The following is a 25,344-nucleotide window of genomic DNA, read 5'->3' on the forward strand; positions in this document are numbered from 1 at the left end:
AGTTAAGTATATAGACATTAAACCATATTAATGCAGTATAAATGTTACTATATAATGGTTATTATAACCATGTTCTGTATGGTCAGGTTATTAATAACAAAACAGGGTAAATAAGTGATGTTTTTGTCTGTTTATTGTCAGATTGTGATACATGTGTTTCATGTCTTGTGTAATGGCTGAAGGACAGACAGACCGGCAGAGAGTTTAAAAGAGCAGCACCCGCAGTCTGTTCTTGTCCACATGCAGCATTTGCGGCTGGTTTTTACAGGTGATCAGGACGCCTGGACGGGACCCTGGCGAGGAAAGAGAGAGGTTAGGGTTAACTCAGATATAACATAAGAAAGCTTGTTGTGTGTGTCTGCCTGCAGAAATCCTATCGGTGTCAGTTAAACAGTTACCTTGGCAACCGGCTGTGGCCTGGGGACTCCCAACCAATCACACAGCTGATTTCTGTGAGTCCTTACTGTGGCGAGGTCGCTCTCCCTGCAACAGACACCCAGCACGACAACATGTCGCATGCACGATCAGACGCATTCAACAATGAGAGAATAATTAGTGAGTGCATCCAGTGTGACCACTGACCAGTTGGTATCACTTAGCAGGGTCATGACATCATCCAGCACCTCTGGATCTATGACATCGTCGTAGGTCAGTAACATCTCGTACATCTGGCTAGCCGTGGTCTTTCTGATCTACAGTTGTAGGAGAGAAAGGGTTTTTTTTATCTGTTGCAGCTGCTGTTACACAAACCAACATAAAAAGACAAACAGAACTATGACAATGCTACCATGCTGATCATAAGGGGCATTTTTCAATCTGGGCACTATTTCTACATATTTTGAGTTGGTAGGTACCAAAACTTTTGGAACTGGTCCAGTAGGTTGCTTGAGCCAGCAGGTGAGAACGGTTAGTGAACGAGCTACATTGGCTGCAATGTAATCCTCCAAGACAACTGAGCCAGATCAGAGTACGAACACTAGAAGTGCTTGTTTTTGCCAGAGACGGGCTAAGATTGTTATTCTGACAGCACTGCAGAAAGGATCCCTACAGAGACAGACTGTAAGATCCTTTTTGTTTATCCAGAAACAGCAGTCATATTGCTTGGGTTAAAGCAACCAGACTCCATTAACAAAAACAGTCATTTTACAGAAGAGCTGTTGGTCTACCACCGTCTTGATTTGTTTATGTCACTGTGTGTTTTAAAGAGTTCGTTCGGATGCAACACAATGTTTGTGTGACACACAATAACAAACAAATTAAATGATCAGGACAGAAGTAGGCCAGAAACTACAAATGTATGAAAAAAGTTATAACTTTCTGCAGTTATAATGTTTACCATGTTCATCACTTTAGCCTGTTAGCATACTAACATTTGCTAATTAGTTCTAAATACAAAGTACAGCTGAGGGTGGTGGGATTGCCATTAGCTTTGCAGGTATTTGGGCATAAACCAAAGTTCAACTTCATGCAAAAGTCATTGGATCACCAAAGTAATTTGAATTCATTCTCTGGGGAACCTGAATATCTGTGCAAAATGTCAGGGTAATCCATCTAATAGTTGTTGAGATGTTTCAGGATCTGGATCAAAGTGGTGGACCAACTGACTGACATTGCTATTCCTAGAGCCACACTACTGGTGTGCCTAAAACCAACTATGCAATACATTATTACTGGCCATTTCAGCAGACTAAGGGCAAATTTCACTGACATTTAGAGATGAATCGAATTTTGTACAAGAAACCAGATTGTCTTTTAATGCTTGTCAGTGGTTTTTAAACGTTTATTGATGGGTGAGTACTCCCGAATTGGACTGCGAACTTACCACAGGGAAGGAATGGCAGAGCAGCATCAGCAGCTGGGACAACACTTTCTTCCTCACCTCCCCCTGGAACTGGATCAGCCCACAGAAGCTGGGAAACAGTCGACATGGATGCTGTTTTGTGCCTCAGTCCAGAATATAATGTGTACATTTGACACTGAGATGGAGACTTACACAGATATACAGGCTCGCAGCTTGGAAATATCTTTGGCCTTCTTGAACTCTTTGCAAAGAGCCAAAAGGTCCACACAGAACGGATGGCTTTGGGGAAAAAGAGAAAAAAGCTCTCAGATATATCATCCAGTTTAGTTTTTTTTTTACCAAAGCTGTCACAACACTCACTTCTCTTGTGTGGTGAAGATTTCAAAGCAGCTGTTTGCAAGCATCTGATTGAGCATCTTCAGGAAAGGAATGGACACCCTATGAAAAGGAAATGAAAGAGAGGACATATAATGCTAGGGAGTGCATTTAAACTACTTTAACAAAATTAGACAAACAATCTGGACATATTTACAGTATGTAGAACTTTCCAAAGAAAGAAAACTAAATGAAACAACATGTTTCCATCAGCAGTAATACTCTTTTCTTTTCTTTTGTACATAGAGAGTCAAGTTTCACCAAGTCAAATTCCTTGTTTGCCTGTTCAAACTTGGTCAATAAAGTTGATTTGATTTGATTTGATTTTGCGTGTGTGTGTGTGTGCACCTGTCATTGCGGAGATTGTCTCTGAAGATGCTCAGTAGCGTATCTCCAAACTGTGTCAGAGCAGCGCTGCTGTCCTGGATCCCTTTCAGATATTCAAACAGCGACTGGGAGGAGAAATGCACCTGGATGGAAGCAGCGGAGAGCGGCAGTTAATTGACGTGAAGCAGCAGCGGCCTCAAGTTTAGGACGGTGGGCTGAAATACACCATCACTGCCTTAAAGAAATAAAAACGTGAGGATTTTGAGGGAAGATACAGATATTTGCGTTATGTTTTAAGAGATAAAAACATGACTGTATCAACAATATTACTGTGTGTGTATTTGTGAATGAATATGAACCTGAGGGGCTTTGGAAAGAAAAACAGCAGAACTAATGACATCATCTGACTGCAGGACAGAAAGTGTCAAACTGTGACACTTGCAACATAGCAACATAACATAGCAACACAATGTGATGAAGATAAACAAAAGACACTGGGTGTCTGATTTCCTCGTCTACACTTAAATACAAAAATAATGATTTGTGTGTTTCAATGGTTAAAGGTTGAAGCATTTAGAATCTGTATTACCAAGAATTGCACCCATAAATACTGAGAAATGCTCCTTTCTTTAGACTCAGTTTCTGCTGTCCTCCTTTTGCATGGTCTTATTGTCTCTCTGTTTGGGCTTTAAAGCAATTCCTGGAAAGTTAGTAGATGCTCCATCTCTTCCCGTCCTGTGTGAATAATGTGCCTGTGGTGTGAGAATGGTAATCTTGGCCCATGTATCGATGCAGTATTGGCTCTGCTTCCTGCATGCAACCCTGTACAAACATATCAGTCCTTCCTGTCTCTGAGGATGTATCTGTGGCAAAGAAAGGCTGGAAGAGCGGGAGGCAAAATCAAGACGAGAGCCAGATCGTCTCTCAGGGAATAAGTTTACAGCCTCCATTGGCAGATGAGTTCAACTTTACTGACCTCGCTGCTGCTATTATAGGCTTTAAACTTATTTTGCTTTCACTAAATCCACAAACAGTAAAGGTTAAAAATAACCTAATCATCACAAATCTTCATGGACGGGATCTCTTTCGAATGACTGGTTTTAACAGGTTGGGTCATACTGGAGGCAGAGGGAGAACTTGATCAACCCCAGTTTGGGGCCCCAGCTCAGCCTGCAGAGTGATGGCGAACAAAGGGTCAGGAGGGGAAAGTAACAGACATGCTTCTAACGAGAATGGGAAATTCTCATTTGTGAGTACCACACGGGACCCGTCAGATCAATTAGATCTGCATATCAGGTTCTGGATCGGTTGCCACAGTATTGCAAGCCGGGACAGGAGGGTGGAGACTGGAGATAAGTCAAAGTAACGCAGACTGATATCTGTGATTTAAACAATTAATTACAAGTCAGGCGTTGAGAGAGAAAACAGTGAGAGGATTGACTAGAGTACATTAGACACATGGCTCCCCCTGTTGGCCTGAATTCCTTCTAAATAATAACAAGAGCTGACTGTGGAGGTGGGGGCTGGTTCTGAGCTCAGCTGCAACAGGGAGAGTTGCAGGACTGGCCCAGGAGATGGCACGGGAGAGAGGTAAGTAGCACCAACGCACCTGGGAACAGGTGCAACTCTCCCTGCTGTTGCAGCTGAGCTCAGAACCAGCCCCCGCCTCCACACTGACTTTGCAAACTCATTACTGGCTGAGGGTTTAAGCACCATCCATAAAGAGGAAACAAAAAAATCAGCACACCCCAGTAGATAATCAGACCTTCTTGTGTGGTGATGGGTAATGAAATGAAATGCTGCAATGTTAAAAACATCCCAGCTTGCAAATGAGCAACGATGACACATCATTACGTGTCTCTATCATATCTAAATGTCAGGAGTTCATACAGGCACATCATCCTTAAGGGCAATACAATTTAGCCTTTTTTCATCATTATGTGAACTCGAACCTTGAAATGTGATCATGTAGGTGAAAGTTAAATTTAATAAAATACAGATGGGTGACAAATTAAAGGAAAACTCCTTATCCCAGATTCTGTAATGCTACTGGAGGGATGGAAAACTGTTCTTTCATAACATATTCCCTCATTTGGTATTTTAAAGGCAGTAGTGGATGAATGTTCAGGTGGACTGAGATGTGGTGATCACATGATAAATGCTCATCAAAGCATTCAGTGACTCTTCTGTCCCACACAGAAACTCTCACATTTGTTTTACGTATTTCCTTAAATTTGTTGCCCCTCTGTACATCATACGGCTCTGATCTGTTAGAACCCCTCCCATCACGGTTGACCTACTGTGGACTCGGTGATCCCTCCCACAGACACAGTGAGGCCCAGCAGGGTGTGGCACTGATACTGAAGCAGACCCAGCAGCTGGGTGATATACTGGAAAGCCTGGGATGGAGCATTCCAGTTCAGACTGGTTGCAGTTTCACTGAAAGGGGCGGCAAGTGGAGTCAAAGATCAACAAATACGCACATGCAATTGTCCCACATCAAACTTTCATATTTTATGTACATTTGCAAAAAAAAGACAAAACAGTCCGGCAATAAAAGCTGCGACTGCGACTGTTAGAGCCTTTAATGCTCCTGGATGAGCTGCGGGTTGAGCGAAGAGGTGACTCACACAGGGAAAATGCTCAATAGCTCCTCTCGGTGGGGGATGTGAGGTACCACGGGCTCTGTGCTGTGCAGGAGGCACAGAAAGATGTTGCCGGCATGGGCTCTGTAACGGTCAATCTTCTCTGCTGCCTGCTGGGCCAGGCAGCACATCATACACTTTACCCTGTATACAGAGTAGTAGGAAATAGCACTATTAGTTCATTCCACATAATCAGAAATCCTTGCAGGCTGGTTTCTTCAGATTGGCTACAGTTTTCAAACTTCTGCTCCTTTTGAGCCAGAGTTGTGGCGGCAAAGTTAAAAGGTGACAAATAATGAACATGAATTCATCAATCTTATACAATAAATAAGCCCAAAAGCAACACTGCCAGTGAATTCTTCCATGATGTGATGCTTTTTTTTTTATATCAACTAGTGTCCAATCAGCAGTAAAAGCTGAACAATCCAAGTTGGACTGACTTAAGTCGAGGTATTAAAGCCACACCTTGAGACATCAAGTGACACCAAAGATTACTCAAGTCAATGAACAAACAACAAGTCTGAGAACGACTGGCAGTGCAGCTTTTATGGTCATGCTGCTAGAGAGTTGGTGTGAATCAGAGTTTTCAGTGTGGTACTCACAGGTCTGGTGAAAGGATCTCTGGAGCACTGCTGGCCACCAGCATAGTCACGTCCATCAGACTACTCATGGCTGCCTCTCTCACCCTGGACACACGACAAATGATGCACACGTGCAAATACAAGCATAAGCTGGCACAAAGCCACATGTCACCATTTGGATTGTATTTCACTGCCACTGGATTTGGCAGTTTTAAAGTCAAATTAGCTTCATGGTTGCAGGGCACAATTTGTTTATGTGAAATGTTAATCATGGCGTTCTTTCAAAAGTCCCACCCTGAAACAGGTGCGCAGGCATGTCAGGACAGATGAAAAACAGAGACCCTGTGTGAGCGTGGGCAGAAGAAAAGTGTGGTGCAAAAAGAAAGCCATAAATAAGGATGAGGAAAACAGATTCAAGAGAAAGAATGAAGGAAAGAAAAAGATTATTAGACTGTGTGAAAGACACAGCCCCTCCCATGTGACAAGCCTGGTGACATTCCTGGTGGTAAGCATGCCCCGGGGCTACTAGTGACACAGGCATGTATGTCATGTCTTCGTGTCCCTAGGTGCAGGGACAGACAAACACCAGGGGCCTCGGGCGGTGAAGCATTCCTAACCCGAGGCGAATTAAAAGAGCATGTGTGTATTCATGAGCTGCGTAAGTGTATGTTGATGAGGAACATAGCTCACCAAGCCCCCACGTCCCCTCTGCTGTCTGTCGTGTAGTCTTTCATGCTGTCGAGCAGGGTGCCGTACACCTCTGCAACGTTTTCCAAGCATAGAACAGAGTCTGGGCAGCCGTGGGCACACACACCCGCCTGCACGCACACTCTGACGGAGGAGGAAAGAGAAATACACATCAAAAACAGACCTGATGGAGATCTGATGACCTGCGGAAACGAACAAAGAAATAGAACTTTGAGGATAGATGCAAAAAAAAATGGAGGGACATGTCATTCAGGTCCTACAGGTATAGTCAGTTAGCTGTTTATTTTAGCATTACTGCCTACACAGCTACACGTTGAGCTAGCAGACAGGCAAGACAAAGAACAGAGTTGGAGCGACCTTTGCAACACAACCCTGAGCTGGAACAAATACATACAATAAGAGTATACTGCACATTGATACTCACTGAGCAATCGCTCTGACTGCATCCCTCCTCGCCTCTGTGAAATTCCCCTCCTTCTGGGTGACGCCGCACATCTGCTGGAGGCCTTCAAGGGTCTATCACAAAAACGCATGCACACACAAACACACACGACCTTATGCTTAAATACTGAAGCAGCGAGATGTAAAATGGCTAGAGAATGTACACATCCTCCAAACACACCTGCGTCAGTTTGCTGTGGATCATAAATCTTGGCAGACAGCCGAGGGCAAGGGCCGACCCGCAGCGAGTGAGCATCTGCGGACTCTTCAGCCCTTCGATGTACTGAGATACCAGGACATCTAACAAACACACACACACACGTCACTTTCAAATTCAGACATCAGTGTAACTAGTGGAACGAGGAAATGGTACTGAACTCACCCTGCATTTGTGAATCAGCCTGGCCTGTTTCGGCCCGGTAGTACTCCTCACACAAGGCGGACAAGGCCGATACTACTGCAACCTGCACATGAAGGAGGACGAAGACCATTGAGGAGTAAACAACAAATAGTCTTTTTGAATGAAGAGCAGTACTTTATAAACAAATGGTGGCAGTTTTTAGTTCCACAGTTTAAAAAAAATACCAAACCACATTCTTTCTACATTTAAGAAGTGTTTAATTGGCAGGTAAAAAAAAAAAATTGAGCTCACCATAATGCCATCCTTCACACCACTTGAAACCAGATGAAGAGTCTTTATGGTGTCGTCGATGAGCCACTGCCAACCGGCTGAAACACAGTGTCACAACATCAGAGACCTTTAGCCGACATGATGCACGAAAGAGAAAGAGACAAGTTAAAAGAGTGAACTTACTGATGACAGGGTCGTTCTTAAAAGGCATTTTGGACAGCGACAGTTTTTCTATTAGACCGCACACTGTAGAAAAGATAAAGCTGATTACATTTACTGTATTATGAGAAAACAGCATTTAATGTTTTCAATTATGTTTCTCGTGACACCTCATTATGACCAATGAATTGCTTGGTGAGAGCCATTCTCTTGTCTGTTTTGTACGTACCTGCTGGTCTCATTAGCTCTCCACCAAAACCCCTGCAGAAAAGTATCATTCTGTTATGAACATGCCAATACTTCAATTTACTGTTAATGAAAAACCAAATAGATTCTTTCTGCCTACCTGTACTGTTTTCTGTCATGAAGCTGGAAGTAAGTCAACAGAGGACATTTAGACCACAATTAATTCAACTTCAAAAAACACTTTTGGTTAGCTCAATGAGCAGCGCCTACCGTCTGGTGAATGTTTTTTAATGCATCCACACATTCTGAAGAAATTAGGTCCACTACAGTCCTGTAATACAAATGAAGGGAGGCACCATGTGAGACTCAAAGCAACAGAGTAGAAAACAGACTATGAAATTACTATTTAGCGCTAAGGGCGTACTTAATTACCATCTAATTGTGCTTGCTATTACAAGTTTATTTAATCTTTTTTCTATAGCAGCTGCATCATTAGCAGACACATCCTGTTCTTGTCAGCTGAGCCACACACAGTTGCAAAGGCTTCAGTTTCTAGCAGTTTCTTTCTTGGCTCACATCATGCCAAATACTACGAGACGCTCACCGCCCAGGAGGGATGTTAATATACATAATATTAACCATAAACACACATTAGAAATGTTGACATATCAATCAGTGAAATAGTTAAAGCATATTAATATTGCTTATACAGTAACATAAAGCAGCAAATGTACAGAGTCGATCGACAGTAAATTAAATTAATATGAGTTAAATCAACATATAAGATTGGAGGCACGATGTGGGATCTGTTGCCATTTCTTATGGAAAACAGAACTTTGTTGTATTGGTAAATTTTTAATTGGTCATCGACATTCGTCCACTGTAAACCGCACATTTTAACAGTTTATAATCAATTGATGAGGGTTGGCTATCAGTTGCAAATTGTAAATTAGCTACTTCAGAGTATATCGTCACTGTTCAAGTAGAAGTTAGTCTCAACAGTGAGCTAGAGGATGATTCATGCTTTTGACATATTTAACTGACTGGATATTTAAAGTCTACCTGTTGGTCTGAAGGCCCAGTTTGTAGAGAGCGTGTGTGATCTCTGCACACGCCAGGATGGCTCCGTGGCGACCGTGGAGGTCGATGCCCACCGCCATGGGCAACAGCTGCGGCAAAACTGAAACAAACAAGGAGGAAAGAAGAATCTACTCATGACCAATTACTGGAGGTTTCTCTGGCGTTCTCTGTTGCCTGGGGAGCAGGTAAGGTGACATTATTTACCTGTTGTTGCCATGTAATCGGGTGCTTGCGGCGTCAGGTTGTGGAGTGCTTTAGTGGAGAGCTCCCGGATCACACTGATAAACACATGTAAAGAACACGGCACTGTGTTTAATTCAGAACTACTACTGCCATTCACTCATGAGGACACGGTGATACAAGCACTTACCCATCCCAGTGGTTGATCTTCATGGCTATCAAATGATCTATCATGGCCTTGGTGTACTCCGGGAAACTAGCTATGTAGACACTTTGGAACAAAAAAAAAAAAGAAAGCTTGAGCTGCATAGCTGCTAATATCAACAGAAAATGAATATCGGCTTCTCTGAACTTTCAGCCATCTTGCGTAACTTTCTACATCTTTCGATTTATGTTCCTGTTCTATAGTCAGTCATACCCTGAGGCTAGCATCTTTCACTATTTTCGCTGCTTGAATGTTTGCTCTTGCTGGTGGTGACACATTTCTGGCAAAGGTGAGCTTTTCAACATATGTATTGATCTACGTGTCGACGCCAGATTGTAACAGCTTTGTTTTAGTGGCATGTTAGGTTAGTTGTTTTTTCAGTGCACTCCTCCACACTCCTTTGACTTTGTGTGTATTTTTCTCATTGGCCAGTGGGACAGGAGGAGGGGAAGACAATCTTTTAGCCTCAAGTTCAGCAATGAAGTTGGACTTGTTTCCATTTGTCGATCCTACCAGATGACCACACACACAACGCAAAGACCTAACTAAAATCTGGGCTGTGTCAGTAGGGAGGGATGGGACAGTATCTGTTGCCCATTTCATTGTTTATGGTGCTAAAACAAGCGTGCTGTTGTAAGTATTTGATGCTTCATTTGAATATTGTATGGAAATATGGCTGCACAGGTCCTGCCCGTGTGTAGAAAACACTGTTTCTTACCTAATGTTCAGATAGCAGTTGCTGAGATTCCCAACAGCGTAGTAGTCTGCTGCAGTCAATATGTCAATGCCATGAGGGAAAGTCCCCTATTGAGACACAAGCAAGCATCAAACAGCTGAGACATTTTCGTGCTTTGTGTTAGAACGGTCCATGTTGTTCAACACTGAGCAGAAGAATCTGAGATGGCATATAAGCGATTTGGTTCCAAAGTCAAGGAATGCTCTCAGATTTAAAGACAGATTTATGGCTCAAGGACCGTTGGCAAATCAAGTGGTTGCTTGTGCCCTGTAGCCGTACTGCGAGGCTATTTCTTTGCTTCAAAAGCTTCTACTAACAAGGCAAGTTTGAGCAAGACCTGGATGTTTGGCAGCAAATAATCTCCAAATCACAATAATTCTGTTAGTCATAATACACAAGTAGTCAATACTGCGGTGGCAAACCTGTCTGCCGACATTCTCCTGGAAGGCAGCCTGGGACAAAATGAGACATAAAAATTAACTTCTGTCATGTAAGTGTATATCTTTAGTAAAGCAATCGTTGGATGTTGACCAGGGAACTTACAGAGGCGGCTCTGCGGCAGTTGACATTTCGATCAAACACAGTTGTGACCAGCAAGGCACTGCAGAGAGAAGCACAATATATGGATTAGAGAGAATAAACAATATGATAAAAGACCCTGAATTGTCCACTGACTGCAAAAAAAGGAAAAAGAAACTGCTTTAATATTTAAGTGTTTTCACAGTCACAGAATCCTGCAAAGTCAAAGTTTACTGAGTTAATTGTAAACAAATGTCCACTATAGTTTGTAACAGCAGGGCTTGTTAAGAGTAAAACCACATGCATAAGTATCAAAAACTATTTGATACTTTTCAAATATCTAAATATTTCTGGTTTACATGAGTGATTGTGTGGATGAAACACCAGATTATGTTGAAAATTAAGCATTTAGTCTGACTGCATCATCGGCATGACAATGACTTGCATTGCACAGGTTCCCGGTACAGTAAGTAAACACTGCAATGTGAGTAACAGTGACTCCCCTTTAATACAGGAAGTTGTGTCTGATTCTGTGTGGACCTCAACATCCCTCCACTCTACACTGCCTCTACACGTCCCAGGACGGGTGAGTGTGTGAATGTCAGTTGCTGACGAGGTGCCAGCGAACATATACATCAAAGTGACAGCCTGAGACTATCTGCTGTTGGGCTTGTTTGCTCTCCTCCCATGATCCCTGCCTCCAAACAATAAGATCCAGGTCTAACTGCCCTGGTTTGACTCTGCTAACTGCCCTTGCCCTGAGGGCTTGGAAACAAAAACAGCCCTGATTGCACTGTGGATAATCCCAGCAGGATATTCTGAATTATGTCTGTGGCTGCTACAATTAATAATAAACATTGTTAGTGTAACTAGATAGCAGATAAAACTACATGTGCATGTGCATGTGCGTGCCCTCAAGTCACTTAGTCCCACATTTACAAATGTTTTTCGGCAAATGTCATCAAGTTGTGATGAACAGAGCAGGAACGAGCTTGTCTGAGCATTGCTTTTAAACGGCGACCGAAACCTACAACAGCAGGCGAAACCTGGCAACCCTGTAGGCTAGGGAAAGGGAGGGTGTTGTCACGACTGCAGATGATAATGGTAGTCGCAGGGGTTCAAACTGACGCTGCAGAGCTGGTCTGCACAGTCAGAGGCCACAGGCCCATACATGCACGTTGAGAGAAAAGAGATCAAGGAGGAGACAAACCGTTACTATTGACAAAGACTGCGCATACGTCACTGGATGATTTTGGACCCTTGTTTCTCCACACTGGTTACTACATAGATGTGCAACTTTTTAAAATGTTACTCATGTTACTTTCTAGGCTGCCACCAGCGTCTGACACTGATCCTTCTCAGCTATTTTACATTCAAGGCTATAGACTAAATGAGACAATTTCAGTTCCTACATCTTCGCAACAATCTGAAAACAGATCTAAGAAAATCTGACATCAAACTGATTACTGACCAATAACAAAAAAATCATACTCTGGAGATTTGAATCAGAGAAATCAAAAGTCCATTTCAGACATGTTAACGATAATCAGACGGCAGTTTAACATGTTGGTCTTATGTCTGAAAAGGCATTTTGGTCAAGGGTGAACTGAATGCCGTCAGCTTAATGTGAAGGCCACAACAGCAAAAGGTAAAACATACAGAAAATATCATGCAAACCCGCCGCTGTTCCTCTTCCTGTAGATGAGCTGTAGAGCTGAAACCATTAGTCGATTAATTAATTAATCAGCAATTATTTGGAAAATCAAGAAATCATTTGATTTACTTTTCAAGCAGAATCAATTTGGTTTCAGCTCCTTAAATATGAGGATTTGCTGCTTTTCTCTGTTTTATATCTCTGTTAACTGAATATCTTTGAGTTTTGGACAGTTCAAAAAACATTTGGAGGCCTTGAGCTGTGGGAAACTGAGATAGACATATTATAGGCAATACAAATAATTGATTGAGAAAATAATCAGCAGATTGATTATTTGTTACACGTTACATATTGCATGATTAAAAAAGGACTATGCATTTTGTTTCTGTATTTATTTCTTATTTCACTGCATCAGTTTTTAAAAAAGTAGTTTTTTTGTATTCTATTTATTAGTTCCTTGCCTGGAGAGGTTTCAAAAGCTTTAATATTCTTTAATACACAGATTTTCATAATAATCTGCAACTGCTGCTAACTACTGTTACAATTACAATTTCAGGAGCAACAGCACAAGTAAAAATACACTTTTTTATGTGGCAAAGAAAAAATAAATCCATAAATCCCAAAATGTTCTCCAAGCTCACTTGGAGAACATTCTGACTCTTCATGTTTTTCATGTGTTTTAATATTTGAATGAATCAGAAGTGTCGTCATCATAATTTGTATGTACTGTGATTTTATTGGTCTGTTCTACACGTTATACCCGAGTGAGCATGGAATAATTTTTCATGATATGAGGAAATCATTGATCACATCGCTGTGGAAGTAAAAGCATTAACTTATAAAAGAAAAAAAAAAAAGGACTTTCATAGAGAGAAAGACATGAACAGGAAAACAAATCTATCTAAGAAATGATTGTCATCTGCTGTAAAAGTGCCATTATCATAATTACCTAATAAGATGTGATAATTACCTATTGATACCATAATGGCCTTTGTAATTAAGCTTAAGACGTACTGCAGCCTACAAAATGTAAACATCACAGCAGCACACAAGCATATCTGCTGGTTATGTGGGGTAAGACTGATGTAATACAGAAAAACTGGTTTGAAGCAGCAAATAATTGCTCAGTGGCAAACCATGCGGCTTATATGCAAATTTGAATGGGAATGCAATTTGCATATGCAACCTTGATTAGTAAAACAATGTATTCTGTATTGTAGCGGTTTCTTAATACAGGTGAGGAAATACTCAGATAAGGTACACAACAATGGGATAATAGTATTAGTAGGCTGATGCAGTGCAGATGAATCAGTGTTTATGGGCTGCAGCTCTCGTCATATTTGACCTGTACTTTCCGTCTTTGTCAGGACAGAGAAATGAGGGTGGAAATGAGAGCATACATAATGGACATGACAATGAATCCACAAGGAGGAAATGTTGAGTTTAACAACAAACAGCAACAGGAGCAAATTAAAATGATCAGAAAACAGGGAAAGCTGTTTTTGTGTCGCTGACCCTGGCTTTTTGAATCTAAAGTATTATTTCAGGCATATCATTAATGAAATTAATCATCTGAGCCACTTATCAACATAAGAGGTGTGTTTTTGCAGTAATCTTTGCATGTGAGGATGTTATTGCAAAGGAAGGAGGAGGAGGGTTACCTGGCAATCTGAGTGACAAAAGGCTCGAGCTCCTTGGGCTCATAAGCCCTTGCAAAAGACCAGCACACGTAGCAGGCGGCGTCACGCACATTGGAACCAACGCTGCATGCTCCCCTCTTTTCCTCATAGGTCAGGGATTTGATAATAAGTGGCACAACTACAAGTGGACAAACAGAAATGGACAACAACAAAATCTAAGATCCATGAATGAAAGCTACATATACTGCATGCAACATGTGTGAGAATTCAAATATGACTACTTCACACCTGATACCCAAAATTAGACTAAAATCAGAAATAACTATCCGAGTTAAATTATTAGGTGTAAAGAATGGACCGTTTTATTTAACATTTAAAGCGACCCTTTTGCAGCACATTAGGAAAGAAGCAGAAATACATTATGAACTGATCAGCGGTGTTCTTACCTGAAATTAAAAAAAAAAAAAACATTAACAACAACAAAAAAATCCCACATATAAAGTTGCCCTTGGGGAAAAATTTGACAGATTTCAAGTCTATTAAAAAATGCTTGTGTCTATTATTAGGGAAAGGAAGCACAACATGTCGTCACAATTTGGAAAGTAAATATTGGCAACACAGTCTACTCATTTAGTAAAAGTTGTGCTTTTGTAAAGGTTATTTATCTTTAGCGGCATGCATGCAAATGTCATGTCGATCTCGCCAGCTTCCAACCGACTTTGAACTAAATACGGAACTAAACTAAATCAACATTTCATGTACAGTAGCCGCTGAATGAGTCCAGTGTGGTCATTTCCGCAAAAATAGAGAAGTTGAACAAGATAGAGGAAGAAGGAGCGAGGGTCCCCATCTCACGGCATCATGTAAATCATCGCTTGAGGCTTGACTAATATCAGGTGCATCCATGTTGCCTGAGGGCCCTGCTGTGTTGGATAAAGCTCCACCCACCAGTGAGACAACACCTCAGAGAGAGGAACTCACCACACCACTAACATCACCAAACACAGCACACACATGCACTGTCAGGCACATTCACAGACGCACTCTCAACTTTTCACGCCTATTGGAGCGAACGTCCCGACCAGGCAGTGACGCTGGCTGTGGACCGTGGAGCAGCTCTCTGCAGGCTCAGAGGACACCTTTGCTACAACCAGAGCAGGTATTTTTTACTGTCTATATTCCTCCTTCATTAACAAGGAAGCAGCATTAAGCGATATTTACTTACTGTAAATGTTACTCATAACAGCCCGTCGAGGCCTTAGTGTGTTACTGGTAACTGTGACTGTAGCTATTTTGTAGGGGGAGGTTTGGGTAGGAATACGCACCTGTTACCGATGGATTTCAATTAGAGCGCCTCTGTCTCTGCTTTCCAAGAAAAAGTTCAAGATACTTCAATATATCATAGCCATTTTAAATAACTATATAATTATACAGACAGGTCTGTAAATAAAAAAAATAAAAAAATATCACCTGAGCTCACAGGAACCATATATCATATATATCTAAGAGGATTATACTGCTATATTATCTGGATTATACTGGATTAATAATATTTATTACTGGATTATATTCACAGTGAAGGGATACTTTGTTCAAAAAAGATTTTCTAATGAATTTCAGTTCGTAAGTAGGGAGTGGCTTTGCATGCTACCACAGTTGGACAGAAACTTGAGTGACAACTTCTTGCGACAGCGCATGATAAGCAGGTTCCTCCATGTAGCACCCAGTAACACTTAACTCACAGCTTTAGGTGATGTTTCATTTCAAAGGTGAGCCTCAAGTGCTTTAGATGCCACCAGTTTCACAGCTTTTCTAAAACGGCTGAGCGGTTGCTACTCACGCTTGCTGGTAAATTTCATGGACAGTGTTTACAGAATGACTTCTCATGTATCTCTAGAGCTGGTGAGCTCATCAAATGATCAAATGATGATGATTGTGAGCTGAGTGCATCCCGCAGGTGTAGTCATGGGAAGCAGGTGGCTCGTGGTTCCCACGCCGAAAGCACAGAGTTTAGTAAGGTTGAGAAAGCAAGTCTCTGCCTGCCCTCCAGGTCTGTGTTAGTAAGTGCCTAGTGTGCCTGCCACCTGCCTGCCTGCCTGCCTGCCTGCCTGCCTGCCTGCCTTAGCTGCTCTCTGCCTTATAGGACAGATGAGTGGAGTGACATCAGAATGGGCAGACAGGTGAACTGGAGGGCCAAGCAGAGGCGGAACCAAAACCACGCTATGACTCAAGAGCATCTATGCAAACATGCAGGTGCATTTTTGCATACGGTAGACAGGTTTTTGATATCTAGCCATTTCTCAGTGCAAAGAAACAGTTGAATAAATACATTAGCCTGAGGGTGCAGTGTTTTGTGCAGCAAGAGATTTTTTTGTCTGAGCAGCTTAAGAAACACAGAGAAAAACCTTCCAATGGGAAGGATTCTCCACCTGAACCAGTCGGACAACTCTTTTAGCCTCATCACTTGACAGTCAGCTAAGTGAGAATCTGGTACAAAAGCTGCAGTGACTCACAGGTTTTTGTGCTTTAGTGCTTTAGTGTCACATTCCCCAATAAACTTCACTGAAAAGAGAAACCTTCGTCACTACTAATTCCCCTGCTGCAATGTGCTGTTTTTCTTTCAGATAACATTAGAACCACGATGGAAGTTGCTCAGGAACGCAAGCCAAAAAGGCCCCACTACATTCCCCGACCGCCAGGCAAGCCTTTCAAGTACCAGTGTTTCCAGTGTCCTTTCACCTGCAACGAAAAGTCCCATCTCTTCAACCACATGAAATACAACTTGTGTAAAAACTCCATCTCCCTGGTGTCAAAGAAAAATGGGCAAACAGCCCGCCAGGTGAAGGCTGTGGCGAAGGGAGTCCCTGTCAAATCGAAGGATTGTCCCAGCCCCGGGCCAGCGGTTGAGAACAACAGTACTGAGAAGCAGGAAGCTGAGGAGAGCAAAGCTGAGAGCAGAGATGACACAGAAGAGGTAGATGTTGGAAGTGACAGTCCAGTCATTAATGACAGTCAGAGTAAGGCAAAACCAAATACAGTAACAGAGAGAGAAAACAGGGAGAGCAATGAAGCAAAGACTCTGCCGCGCCCATCTGCCTTTTACCCTGTCACACCCAAAAGTGACGGAGCAGAAGCCTGCAAGTCATCTATGCAGCCGTCAGAGGATCCGCAAGCTCCTGTTCCCACTTTCAACCACCCAGGCTTCCCATGGGGCACAATTTCATCATCCATTCCCTTAAAACCGTTCCCCCCTCCCATGGTTCCTGAATACTCTCCTTATCTCCTGCCTGACCGGACCCTGTATCCACCATTCTACCTGCCAGGAAACCACCATACCAATGAGCCAAACTCTCCTTCTTTCAGGCCAGAGTTTCTGGATCCCCAGAGGCCTGTGGTACCACAACCCATTGCCCCACCTCACACTTCCCTCTTCCCCCCCTACCCATACAGGTACTGCCACCCGCTTCACCCGGGCCCCCCTCTGCATTACAGCCTGTACAGACCACATGAGCTATCTATGTCAGTGACAGGACCCAGATATCTTCCTTTGGAATTGTATGGCCCAACACTAGGGCCAAAAGATTATGACTTATACATGCATTCGCGTGCCAGTCACAACAGCCTCAACACATCGACACAAGAGGAGAGCAGACAGAGTGGAGACAAAGAAACCAGCCTAAGCCCTAAAGAGGGCTGTTCGGCCTTGGGGTCCCCTGACAGACCCAGTCATGCACACCTCATACAGAGAGACACGGAGGCCCCACACTACACCAACATGGGTGAATCACAGGCAACCACCCAACTAGGAGACGCAGCCATCACGCAACCCATCCAAACTGACTTAAGACAAGAGGAGTCTGCAGAGGGCCTGCTGCAGTTAAGAACTCTGCGTGTGGAGGGAGGGTAAGTAAAAATGCCCATGTTTTTCTCTTCTTCTTTCTTTTTTGGCTTAATTGAGCTGCAGTATACTGTGTCAGTCCTTTAACTCTTTATTCTGACCTGTCTCTTTCAGATCAGCTGACAGCAGCAGATATTCCTCTACATCTGTTTCTGAGCCGTGTCCTGAAACTACATCGGAACCAGATGCTGAGGACAACAGAGAGGATATGACGCCACTCAACCTCTCAACAAGGAACCAGGGCAAAGACAAAAGTCCATCTGACCACAGACCGAGGTGCTCAGAAGCAGAGGAATTAAAGGGGGAAGAGTTGCCTCTGAACCTCAGTCTGCGAGCCTCCTATAGCAGCCCTGTACACAACTCTGCCCTGAGCACTTCGGAAGATCTTCAGCAGGGGCGAGACAATGAGCTGGATGAAGAACCATGTGACCAGAGGCAGACTGCAGCACTGGCACTCTGTCAGCTAGCCATTGCGAGCTCTGCTGCTTCTTCATGTGACTTCAGCACTGCAGACAGGCCCTCGGAGGATTACACACAAGCTAGAAGCCCTGGCTCTCCAAAGAAGGCCAAGCCTACAACCAAGGCGAAGGCAACGGGCACGAAAAGAGCAAACAGTGGCCGGGCCGAGACCAGCTGCAATAAACCAGACAAGAGGGCAAAAGTACCAGGACGGCCTCTGAGGAGGAGGCCTCGCTGCTGTTAACCACTGAACTCTGACTGTAATGACTGTTTGGTAATAAGGACAGAATATCTACAACCTTCGACACTGCAAGCCTCAACACGCAAAGATCAACTCATTGATTATCAATGTAAAAATATTAATTCAGTACTGAAAGATTTGACTGTTCTAGCAGGAGCAGATGTGACATGTTTATAGCACTGCCACGATGGCAACTGTAAAAAAAAAAAAAAAAACGTGTTGTCACAAGTATATTACATCATGTTCTCCGACGTGATTGGAAAAGATTAAAAGAATTTTTAATAAGGGTTCTCAATAATTTAAACATGGACATTTTTTGTAATGGAAGATGTGGTAATGTTCTGTAAATATAAATAAAGAAATAAGAAAAACTGACTAGTCTCTTATGATGATTATTTCAGAGTGAATTTGTGGACACATACCATCTGTCAACCTGGAAGGCAGCAGCAGGCCTCTTCTACCGAGCTCTGCCAGTGCCAGGCAGCCTCCGTGCCAGGCATTATCTGTTTCCTGGAAGCTTGGAAAAGAACGCACACACAACACAGGTCAAAACATGGATTGTGTTAGTGCAATGCTGGGCCGTTCAAAAAAAGTGGATCAAATACTTTGAAAGATCTAAGAGATGATATATGTCATAGCGTGACTGATGGAGAGAGCCAATATGCCACCAGCGTTAACTCACCTGAAGCAATCCAGCACTGAGCCAACCACATCATCTGCCAGCTCCTTGGGAAGCCTCCCAGTCACCCTCCCAATGCTGAAGGGTTAAATAATACAGACACTCTGTGTGACACATGAAAAGCAACGCCGCTGTGTGACATGTAGCAACAAGGAGGTTATCAACAGTGACGTGAACAGATTGTTACCCCTTTGCTGCAGACCAGCGAACAATCGTCTCTTTATCTTTCAGTCCCCCCAGCAGATGCTCTGTAAAATAACACGCAGATTTAACCTCCTGCACAGGTGCACTGCAGTAACAAACGTTTTAAACTGCTGAAACTGACCAATAACAGTTTCCACTTCCTCAGGAATGTCATAGTCCTCCTCCTGCTCTTCAGGAGTCACGGCGGCAGCCACTGCATTAGACTGGGACATAGAGAGGTTTGCTGCCAGGGAGCGGCTGCCTCTCTGGTACCTGAAAAAAAACGTACATAAACTTTTTAAGCTCTGCGCTCCTGTCTGATCCAGCTGCATCTTGCTAAGGACAGAATGTGCTGTGACAAAGAGCATTACTATTAAAAACTGGAAAGAGTCCTGGTATCAAGCAATAAAAAAACTGAACAAGGAGGAATAAATGGAAATGACTTTGTTTCAGTATTAACATTATTTACATTTACTTATATTTCTTTGTGAACCGATGTGTTATACAGATAAAGATTGTGCCACCTGACTTTTAGAAATCTAGTTTTCACAACACAAGATATAAACAGCTTGTAATATGTCTGACCTCCAAGCGGCCAAACGTGGCTTCAGGAAGGTGAGGCCAAGCCTCTGGATTAGTTTGACACCAAACTTCCTCAGCGTGGCCTGGCTGCTCTCTGACAGACGTTTCTGCTCCAGACACTGCAGAATTGTAGGAGCTGGGAAACAAAATAAGGACATCAAAACTATCTATGGAAATATTGCTATAAATTGAGCAATACATACAGGATATACATATGTATGTGAGGCACATGGCTTGAGGCAGAGACAGATACACTGTCATACCTTTGGTTGGAAAAAAACCTCACTTTTCAAAGATTTGAATATTTACAGTGTATGTCAGCATATTATATTTACACCAATAATAAATCATTTGCACGCCATCAACGGCTGGAGTGTCGCTATGGAAAGTGCATTATGCAGTAAGAAAAGTGCATTAGATAAAATGTCGAAGAAAATCGTGGATCATATTCATATGCGGGAAGGTCCTGTTGTTATACTTTTTAAAGGGAAATTTCACCTTATGTTTGCATTCAAATATCTCCTCCCTGGCATTGGAAATGTACATACAGATTTGTGAATACAAATGACTCTGTTATCACAGGAAAATGCAACTGAATAGAGAATATGAATGTGCCAATCACACACTGGCAACTCCTGTTCAGGAAACTTTTGTTTTTGCTTTGACCTTCACATGGAGGTCAGAGAGCAAAGCCTTGATTCGTTACTTCACTGCAGATAAATAAAACAGGGAAAAGGAAACCTACCGTACTGTAGGAGGTCATCTCGCTTCCCATGTTTGAAAAGCTTCGCCTGGGGAATAAATAAGATGACCAAATCAACCAAAGATACTGCAGAGAACATGTGATGAAAAATACACATTACTCTCAAAAAACATATTCATTGTTGTTAAATCTTGACTCTTTGCAGCACTTTACCCTCAATCTACACACAAAAAAGCCATACAAGTATGGGTCCTGTAGGCTTGTTGACTGAACAAACAGAGCCAGTTTTGAACGCCCTAAGCACCACATAGGCTGGAGCTAAGTTCAGTTCACAGCCGTCAAGCACAAATGGATGCTTTCTGAACATGTTGATCAAGTTTATGTGCCAGTGATATGAATGTAATGTACTTGCTTGAGGGCTGAATTACATTATCTTCACTGGCAAGAAGTGATTTGAAAATATTCTGCATAACTTAAAAAAAAAAAAAAAGATTCTCAGTGAGAGCAGGTGTAATGTGAGGTTGGAAAAGTGGGTTTTATTGAAACTAAATACCCTCAGCACTGTTCTCATTTGCGTAAGAACCGTTTAGCTTAAAGCAGTGGATTAAACTGGCATAAGTCACTTGACACAGCACATCCCACATATGTAGCAGGTGAATTACACACCTGCCAAAACCACATTGGGTATTGTGTGAGGCATACCAGTCATGTCAGCTCTTGTAAACTACCCTCAGCAGGTTTTAATACAGCAGTGCACACAGATCACACGGGCTTCAAACACACACACACACACACGCGAGCGTGCACTAAACACCACAGGCTTCAGTGTGACTGGGGGGCATGTGTGTGTTTACCAGAGACTGCAGAGCACCATCCAGCACCATGATGTCTCTCATTGACTGGTCATCGGTCTGGGAAATAATGGTGAGGCTCCAGTCCAAGAAGTCTCCAAGGCGCTTCTGTTTCACATCAGGGCGTGTCATGAACCTGTACGATCAAGTGCATTAAGACAAGTAAGCAATAAAAGGTGAGGACACACAAACACGGACACCAGCAGACCCAATCCATGAACAACCTCGCCCTCTATTGGCTGGAATAATAATTACAGTTTAACTTTAGACTTTTGGTTTGAGTTTACAGTAATTTGCCATATCGCTTCAGAGTCAATGATTGACACAAGCTTTATATAGAAGTCATCCAGTAGGTATTTTTAGCCTTGAGGTATGCACCTACCTTTCAGTTTATGTACATTTCACGACAACTGCAGGCGTGGATGATTAAAAACATCATTTATCTGTTTTTAGTTTCACTCTGACAGGATAATTGTTATGGATATTTTAACACTATAATGATTGGCACCAGTTAATACACCCGGCAGTATTTTTCTTATATCAAGCACAATATTAGTATGGATTTTTCCAACACTGATACATATCTCCAAAAACAGACTTATGTAAAATCACATTAAAAATATCTAAATGTAAGAATAGCCAAATGTTTTATGTATAGAAATGTGCACCACTGTTATTACATGAAACCCTTCACACTAAAAGCCTATAAAACTAATTTTGATGGCTTTTAATTACGGTTTTCTAGAAATCCTTAATTTGGACAACTAAAACGATAAAGCCACATGGAATTCAAACAGTAACGCAAACAAATTAAGAAAATGAGAGCGTGGTGGGCTAGGAACTATGAGGTTATATTCATGGGTGTAATGTTATTTGATAATATAGCATCTGTAAGACCAGTTAAAAGTGAAAGGGGGAAACTTGTATTTTTGTGAAGGATTATTGTTTCAAACTGTGAGACTAATATTTTTGGAGACATTCGTAAAATTAATGCACTAATAATGAATTACTTGGTGTTCGTGCACTTACTTTGACACCAGTACAGACGCAGCATCCCTGGGAGTGTCACTGACGAGTAGATAAGACTGGAAAAAAAAGGAAACGTTATTCATACGGTATGATGTCATGACAGCAGAACACGATCACATTCGTAAAAGTTTGACAAAGTTCAAACAAACCCACAAACATTACCAGGGCTAAATAAAATTCTGTTCAGATATTATGCAGCTGGATCCTCTTAAAGATTTCTCTTTGGTTGCCTCGGTTTGAACATACTGATGATTTGTTTCTTTTGAGTTTATCTTTTAGCTGTAATTGTGGATATTTCACTGGCTATAAAACAGCAGAGAGTGCTTTGTTAGTCACAGATTTACTACTGCAAACTTTATGCAGGTGTTTTTTTGAAGATCCACGAGTCCTGATTAGACAAACAAACCACTACCGGGAACAAGACCTAGACCAGTGATTTTCAAAGTGCAGCAAGCAGGCCAATGGTCCACAGAAACATTTTTTCAGTCCCTGAATGTGACATGAAATGCATGCATTATATTGTAATCATCCGCGGCCCATTTCAATATTTTGCATTATAATAAACCACTTGGCTAATACATCAAACTGTGTCCAGCTACCATGCATCTGTCAGTCTGACAACTTGCAGAAAGCTACTGCTTGCTGGCAACTAGAGCCACCCTGTGTGTGTCGCAGGAATTACATCCTGTCATCCTGTCAACACTGATGCTGTTAAAGATTACGATGCAGAAGAGAATGGAGCCAGAAAGCAAGACAGCTGTGACCAGAGGAAATCAGCATTATAAATCTTAGAAGTAAGAGAGGACATGTTGATGTAGTAAGAAATTCATAATAACTGTGACTCACCACTGATATTAATAACAATAATAATGTTTAGTAAATAACCGATTGGTTTTGGAAATATTTTGTTTTATGTGTGTATTTTTTTCCTGTGCAGCCCTCAATCATATGCTGGAGCCCTAAACTGGCACTCAGCCATCAAAACTTTGAGAACCCCTCACTTAGACATGCAAAACCAATCTGACTATTTACAATATACATGATACACTTAATAATACACACTTAAAACACACTTAAGGTGCAATATACTTGCCTTTGCAATTGCAAGAATGCGGTCCATGATGGGCTCTCTGGCCTTGCCCCCGTCTGACTCCAGATGGCCATCCAGACGATAAAGATCAAAGGGTATGAGGCAGGTCATAGACAGCCACAACAACAGCATGTAGCGAGTTTCCCAAGTCTGGGGTGAGAAGACAGTAAAACACATTATTGTTTCATTAACGTCAACGCTGACACAAAGATAATATATGCAAAACTTTACAGAGATGTAATTGTGATGACCTGGATCATTATTTTTTCCGATTGAAAAGCAGTGCCAGTCTCACCTCAGAGTCTTTGGGATCCTGCCTGGACAGCAGGTCCAGAACTGGCTGGACATCTGCCACCTCATGGGGGAAAAGCTGCATGAAGATTTTATAGCCTCTGACCTGCCGGGAGAAAAAATAATGAGTGCATTCACCCTGGGAGCTCTCTCACAAATCAGGATTAGTGAATTAGCTGGACAACTTTGCTGCATCAGTAAAAGTCGTGCCCTTGGTGTTACTCTCGTGGTGCAGGCTGGTGGACCTTTAATGACTGAGCAGCTGATGGGAACCACAGCACTGCTTTTGACTGACCTTACAGATGATGTAGAGAAACTTGAAGCTCAGATGAACCAATGAAGGTGGAGACTTCTCACTCCTCACAAACTCCAGTATTATGTTCAACATCCATTCTACGACAAAGTTGAAATATTGAGGGGTAAGGGTGTTTAAAATATGCATGCATTCACCGAGATGAGTCTACAGCACTACCACAAACTGACTTTAGATGTATACTCATCATAAATGGTACCTAAGTGCGGGTCCAGCAGATGAGGCTGCTCTTGATATCTGTTCAGTATCACTGTGGGGGGATATGAGCAGAGTCTGAATCACCCATCCAAAGCAACTCATTTAAAATGGTTTATTTAAGGACTCGTGTACTCTGTGGATGGCAGTCTCACCCAAGAACCTCTGCGTGGCGGACTCGCTGGTCACGGTGTCTCCGTGGACCTCCGGCAGGCTGGAGATCAGAGCTCTGGTCTCGGCGCCCTCACTGAAGCCTCCCAACACACAAGTTTTTAAAATTACGTCCGGCTCTCCTCCTTCACCTCCAGAGCAGCCTTCCTCTGTCTCCGATAAGGCCATTCTCCCAGACTTTAACCCACAAAGAGAGTCTTTGTTGCTGAGGCTAACCTTAGTGTTTGTTGGTATGAGTTCAGACCCTGTTAGCTAGCGTTAACTTTAGCTAATATTACCATTCATGCAGAATTTGGATGGACATTTAAATTATAAAGCTTAAATTTATAGCTATGCCAAGACGCGGAGTTGGTCTAGAGACTATTGATGTGAGAGACAACTGCACACAACATTAAAGTGCGACACCAAGACACTATTAGTACTCAGTCTCTGCTGTGTTGCTGTCGCTAAAGTGTCACAGTTAAGCTAGCACCCCGCCCCGGTACGGTAAGCGAGAAGGCTCAGAAAGCCGTGCAAGTCACGTGACAGGCGAAGATCCAATGAAAGTGCTTTATGTTTTTGATAATAAACGCGATTAATTGTTAACCAATGTGATCAAATATTACATGTTTAGTCACACATTACCAGGCATTTAGGAGATCTGTGACTTACTGGTCACACGGTCTGTTCATACAGGACTGTGGTAACAAGAGAATAAAAACTTCAGAAAGATATATTCAAAATTTCAGGGGAAAAAAAAAATTGATTCTGTAGATTTACCAAACTCGAGGAGGAATAAAAGAGTTTACTTT

General features: G+C 42.3%; 2 protein-coding genes across 2 annotated transcripts; one reads left to right on the forward strand and one right to left on the reverse strand.

Moving 5' to 3' along the window:
* Positions 1–51: 51 nt before the first annotated feature.
* tbcd (tubulin folding cofactor D) lies at positions 52–24,882 on the reverse strand. Its single transcript, XM_070848298.1, has 39 exons — positions 24,538–24,882; positions 24,387–24,437; positions 24,170–24,267; positions 23,879–23,980; positions 23,587–23,733; positions 22,494–22,549; positions 21,468–21,600; positions 20,656–20,701; positions 19,914–20,046; positions 19,471–19,601; positions 19,333–19,393; positions 19,149–19,223; positions 18,889–18,983; positions 13,890–14,046; positions 10,599–10,656; positions 10,478–10,507; positions 10,038–10,123; positions 9,305–9,385; positions 9,139–9,212; positions 8,917–9,034; positions 8,125–8,185; positions 8,015–8,037; positions 7,898–7,929; positions 7,693–7,755; positions 7,531–7,607; positions 7,261–7,342; positions 7,060–7,178; positions 6,862–6,953; positions 6,420–6,560; positions 5,751–5,834; positions 5,134–5,292; positions 4,804–4,942; positions 2,525–2,646; positions 2,162–2,239; positions 1,994–2,080; positions 1,823–1,910; positions 583–692; positions 399–483; positions 52–293 (listed from the first exon to the last, which is right to left on the reverse strand). Exons 1-39 carry the CDS (start codon positions 24,719–24,721, stop codon positions 273–275), a joined length of 3,579 nt encoding a protein of 1,192 aa, XP_070704399.1. The 5' UTR covers positions 24,722–24,882; the 3' UTR covers positions 52–272.
* znf750 (zinc finger protein 750) lies at positions 14,909–18,818 on the forward strand. The gene is made up of 3 exons (XM_070848343.1): positions 14,909–15,027; positions 16,493–17,771; positions 17,881–18,818. Exons 2-3 carry the CDS (start codon positions 16,510–16,512, stop codon positions 18,467–18,469), a joined length of 1,851 nt encoding a protein of 616 aa, XP_070704444.1. The 5' UTR covers positions 14,909–15,027; positions 16,493–16,509; the 3' UTR covers positions 18,470–18,818.
* Positions 24,883–25,344: the final 462 nt, after the last annotated feature.

This window comes from Pempheris klunzingeri, chromosome 17, assembly GCF_042242105.1.
Source record: "Pempheris klunzingeri isolate RE-2024b chromosome 17, fPemKlu1.hap1, whole genome shotgun sequence".
NCBI lineage: Eukaryota > Metazoa > Chordata > Actinopteri > Acropomatiformes > Pempheridae > Pempheris > Pempheris klunzingeri.

What these genes read in the sequence shown, in the direction of transcription:
- znf750 (XM_070848343.1), top strand. Translation starts at nt 16,510, where the DNA reads ATGGAAGTTGCTCAGGAACGCAAGCCAAAAAGGCCCCACTACATTCCC. An exon ending in ACTCTGCGTGTGGAGGGAGG is followed by an intron (nt 17,772 to 17,880) that starts GTAAGTAAAAAT and finishes TGTCTCTTTCAG; the next exon opens with ATCAGCTGACAGCAGCAGAT.
- tbcd (XM_070848298.1), bottom strand. Translation starts at nt 24,721, where the DNA reads ATGGCCTTATCGGAGACAGAGGAAGGCTGCTCTGGAGGTGAAGGAGGA. An exon ending in AACTGCTATCTGAACATTAG is followed by an intron (nt 9,386 to 10,037) that starts GTAAGAAACAGT and finishes TTTGTTCCAAAG; the next exon opens with TGTCTACATAGCTAGTTTCC. An exon ending in ATCTTCACCACACAAGAGAA is followed by an intron (nt 2,081 to 2,161) that starts GTGAGTGTTGTG and finishes TTTTCCCCAAAG; the next exon opens with CCATCCGTTCTGTGTGGACC.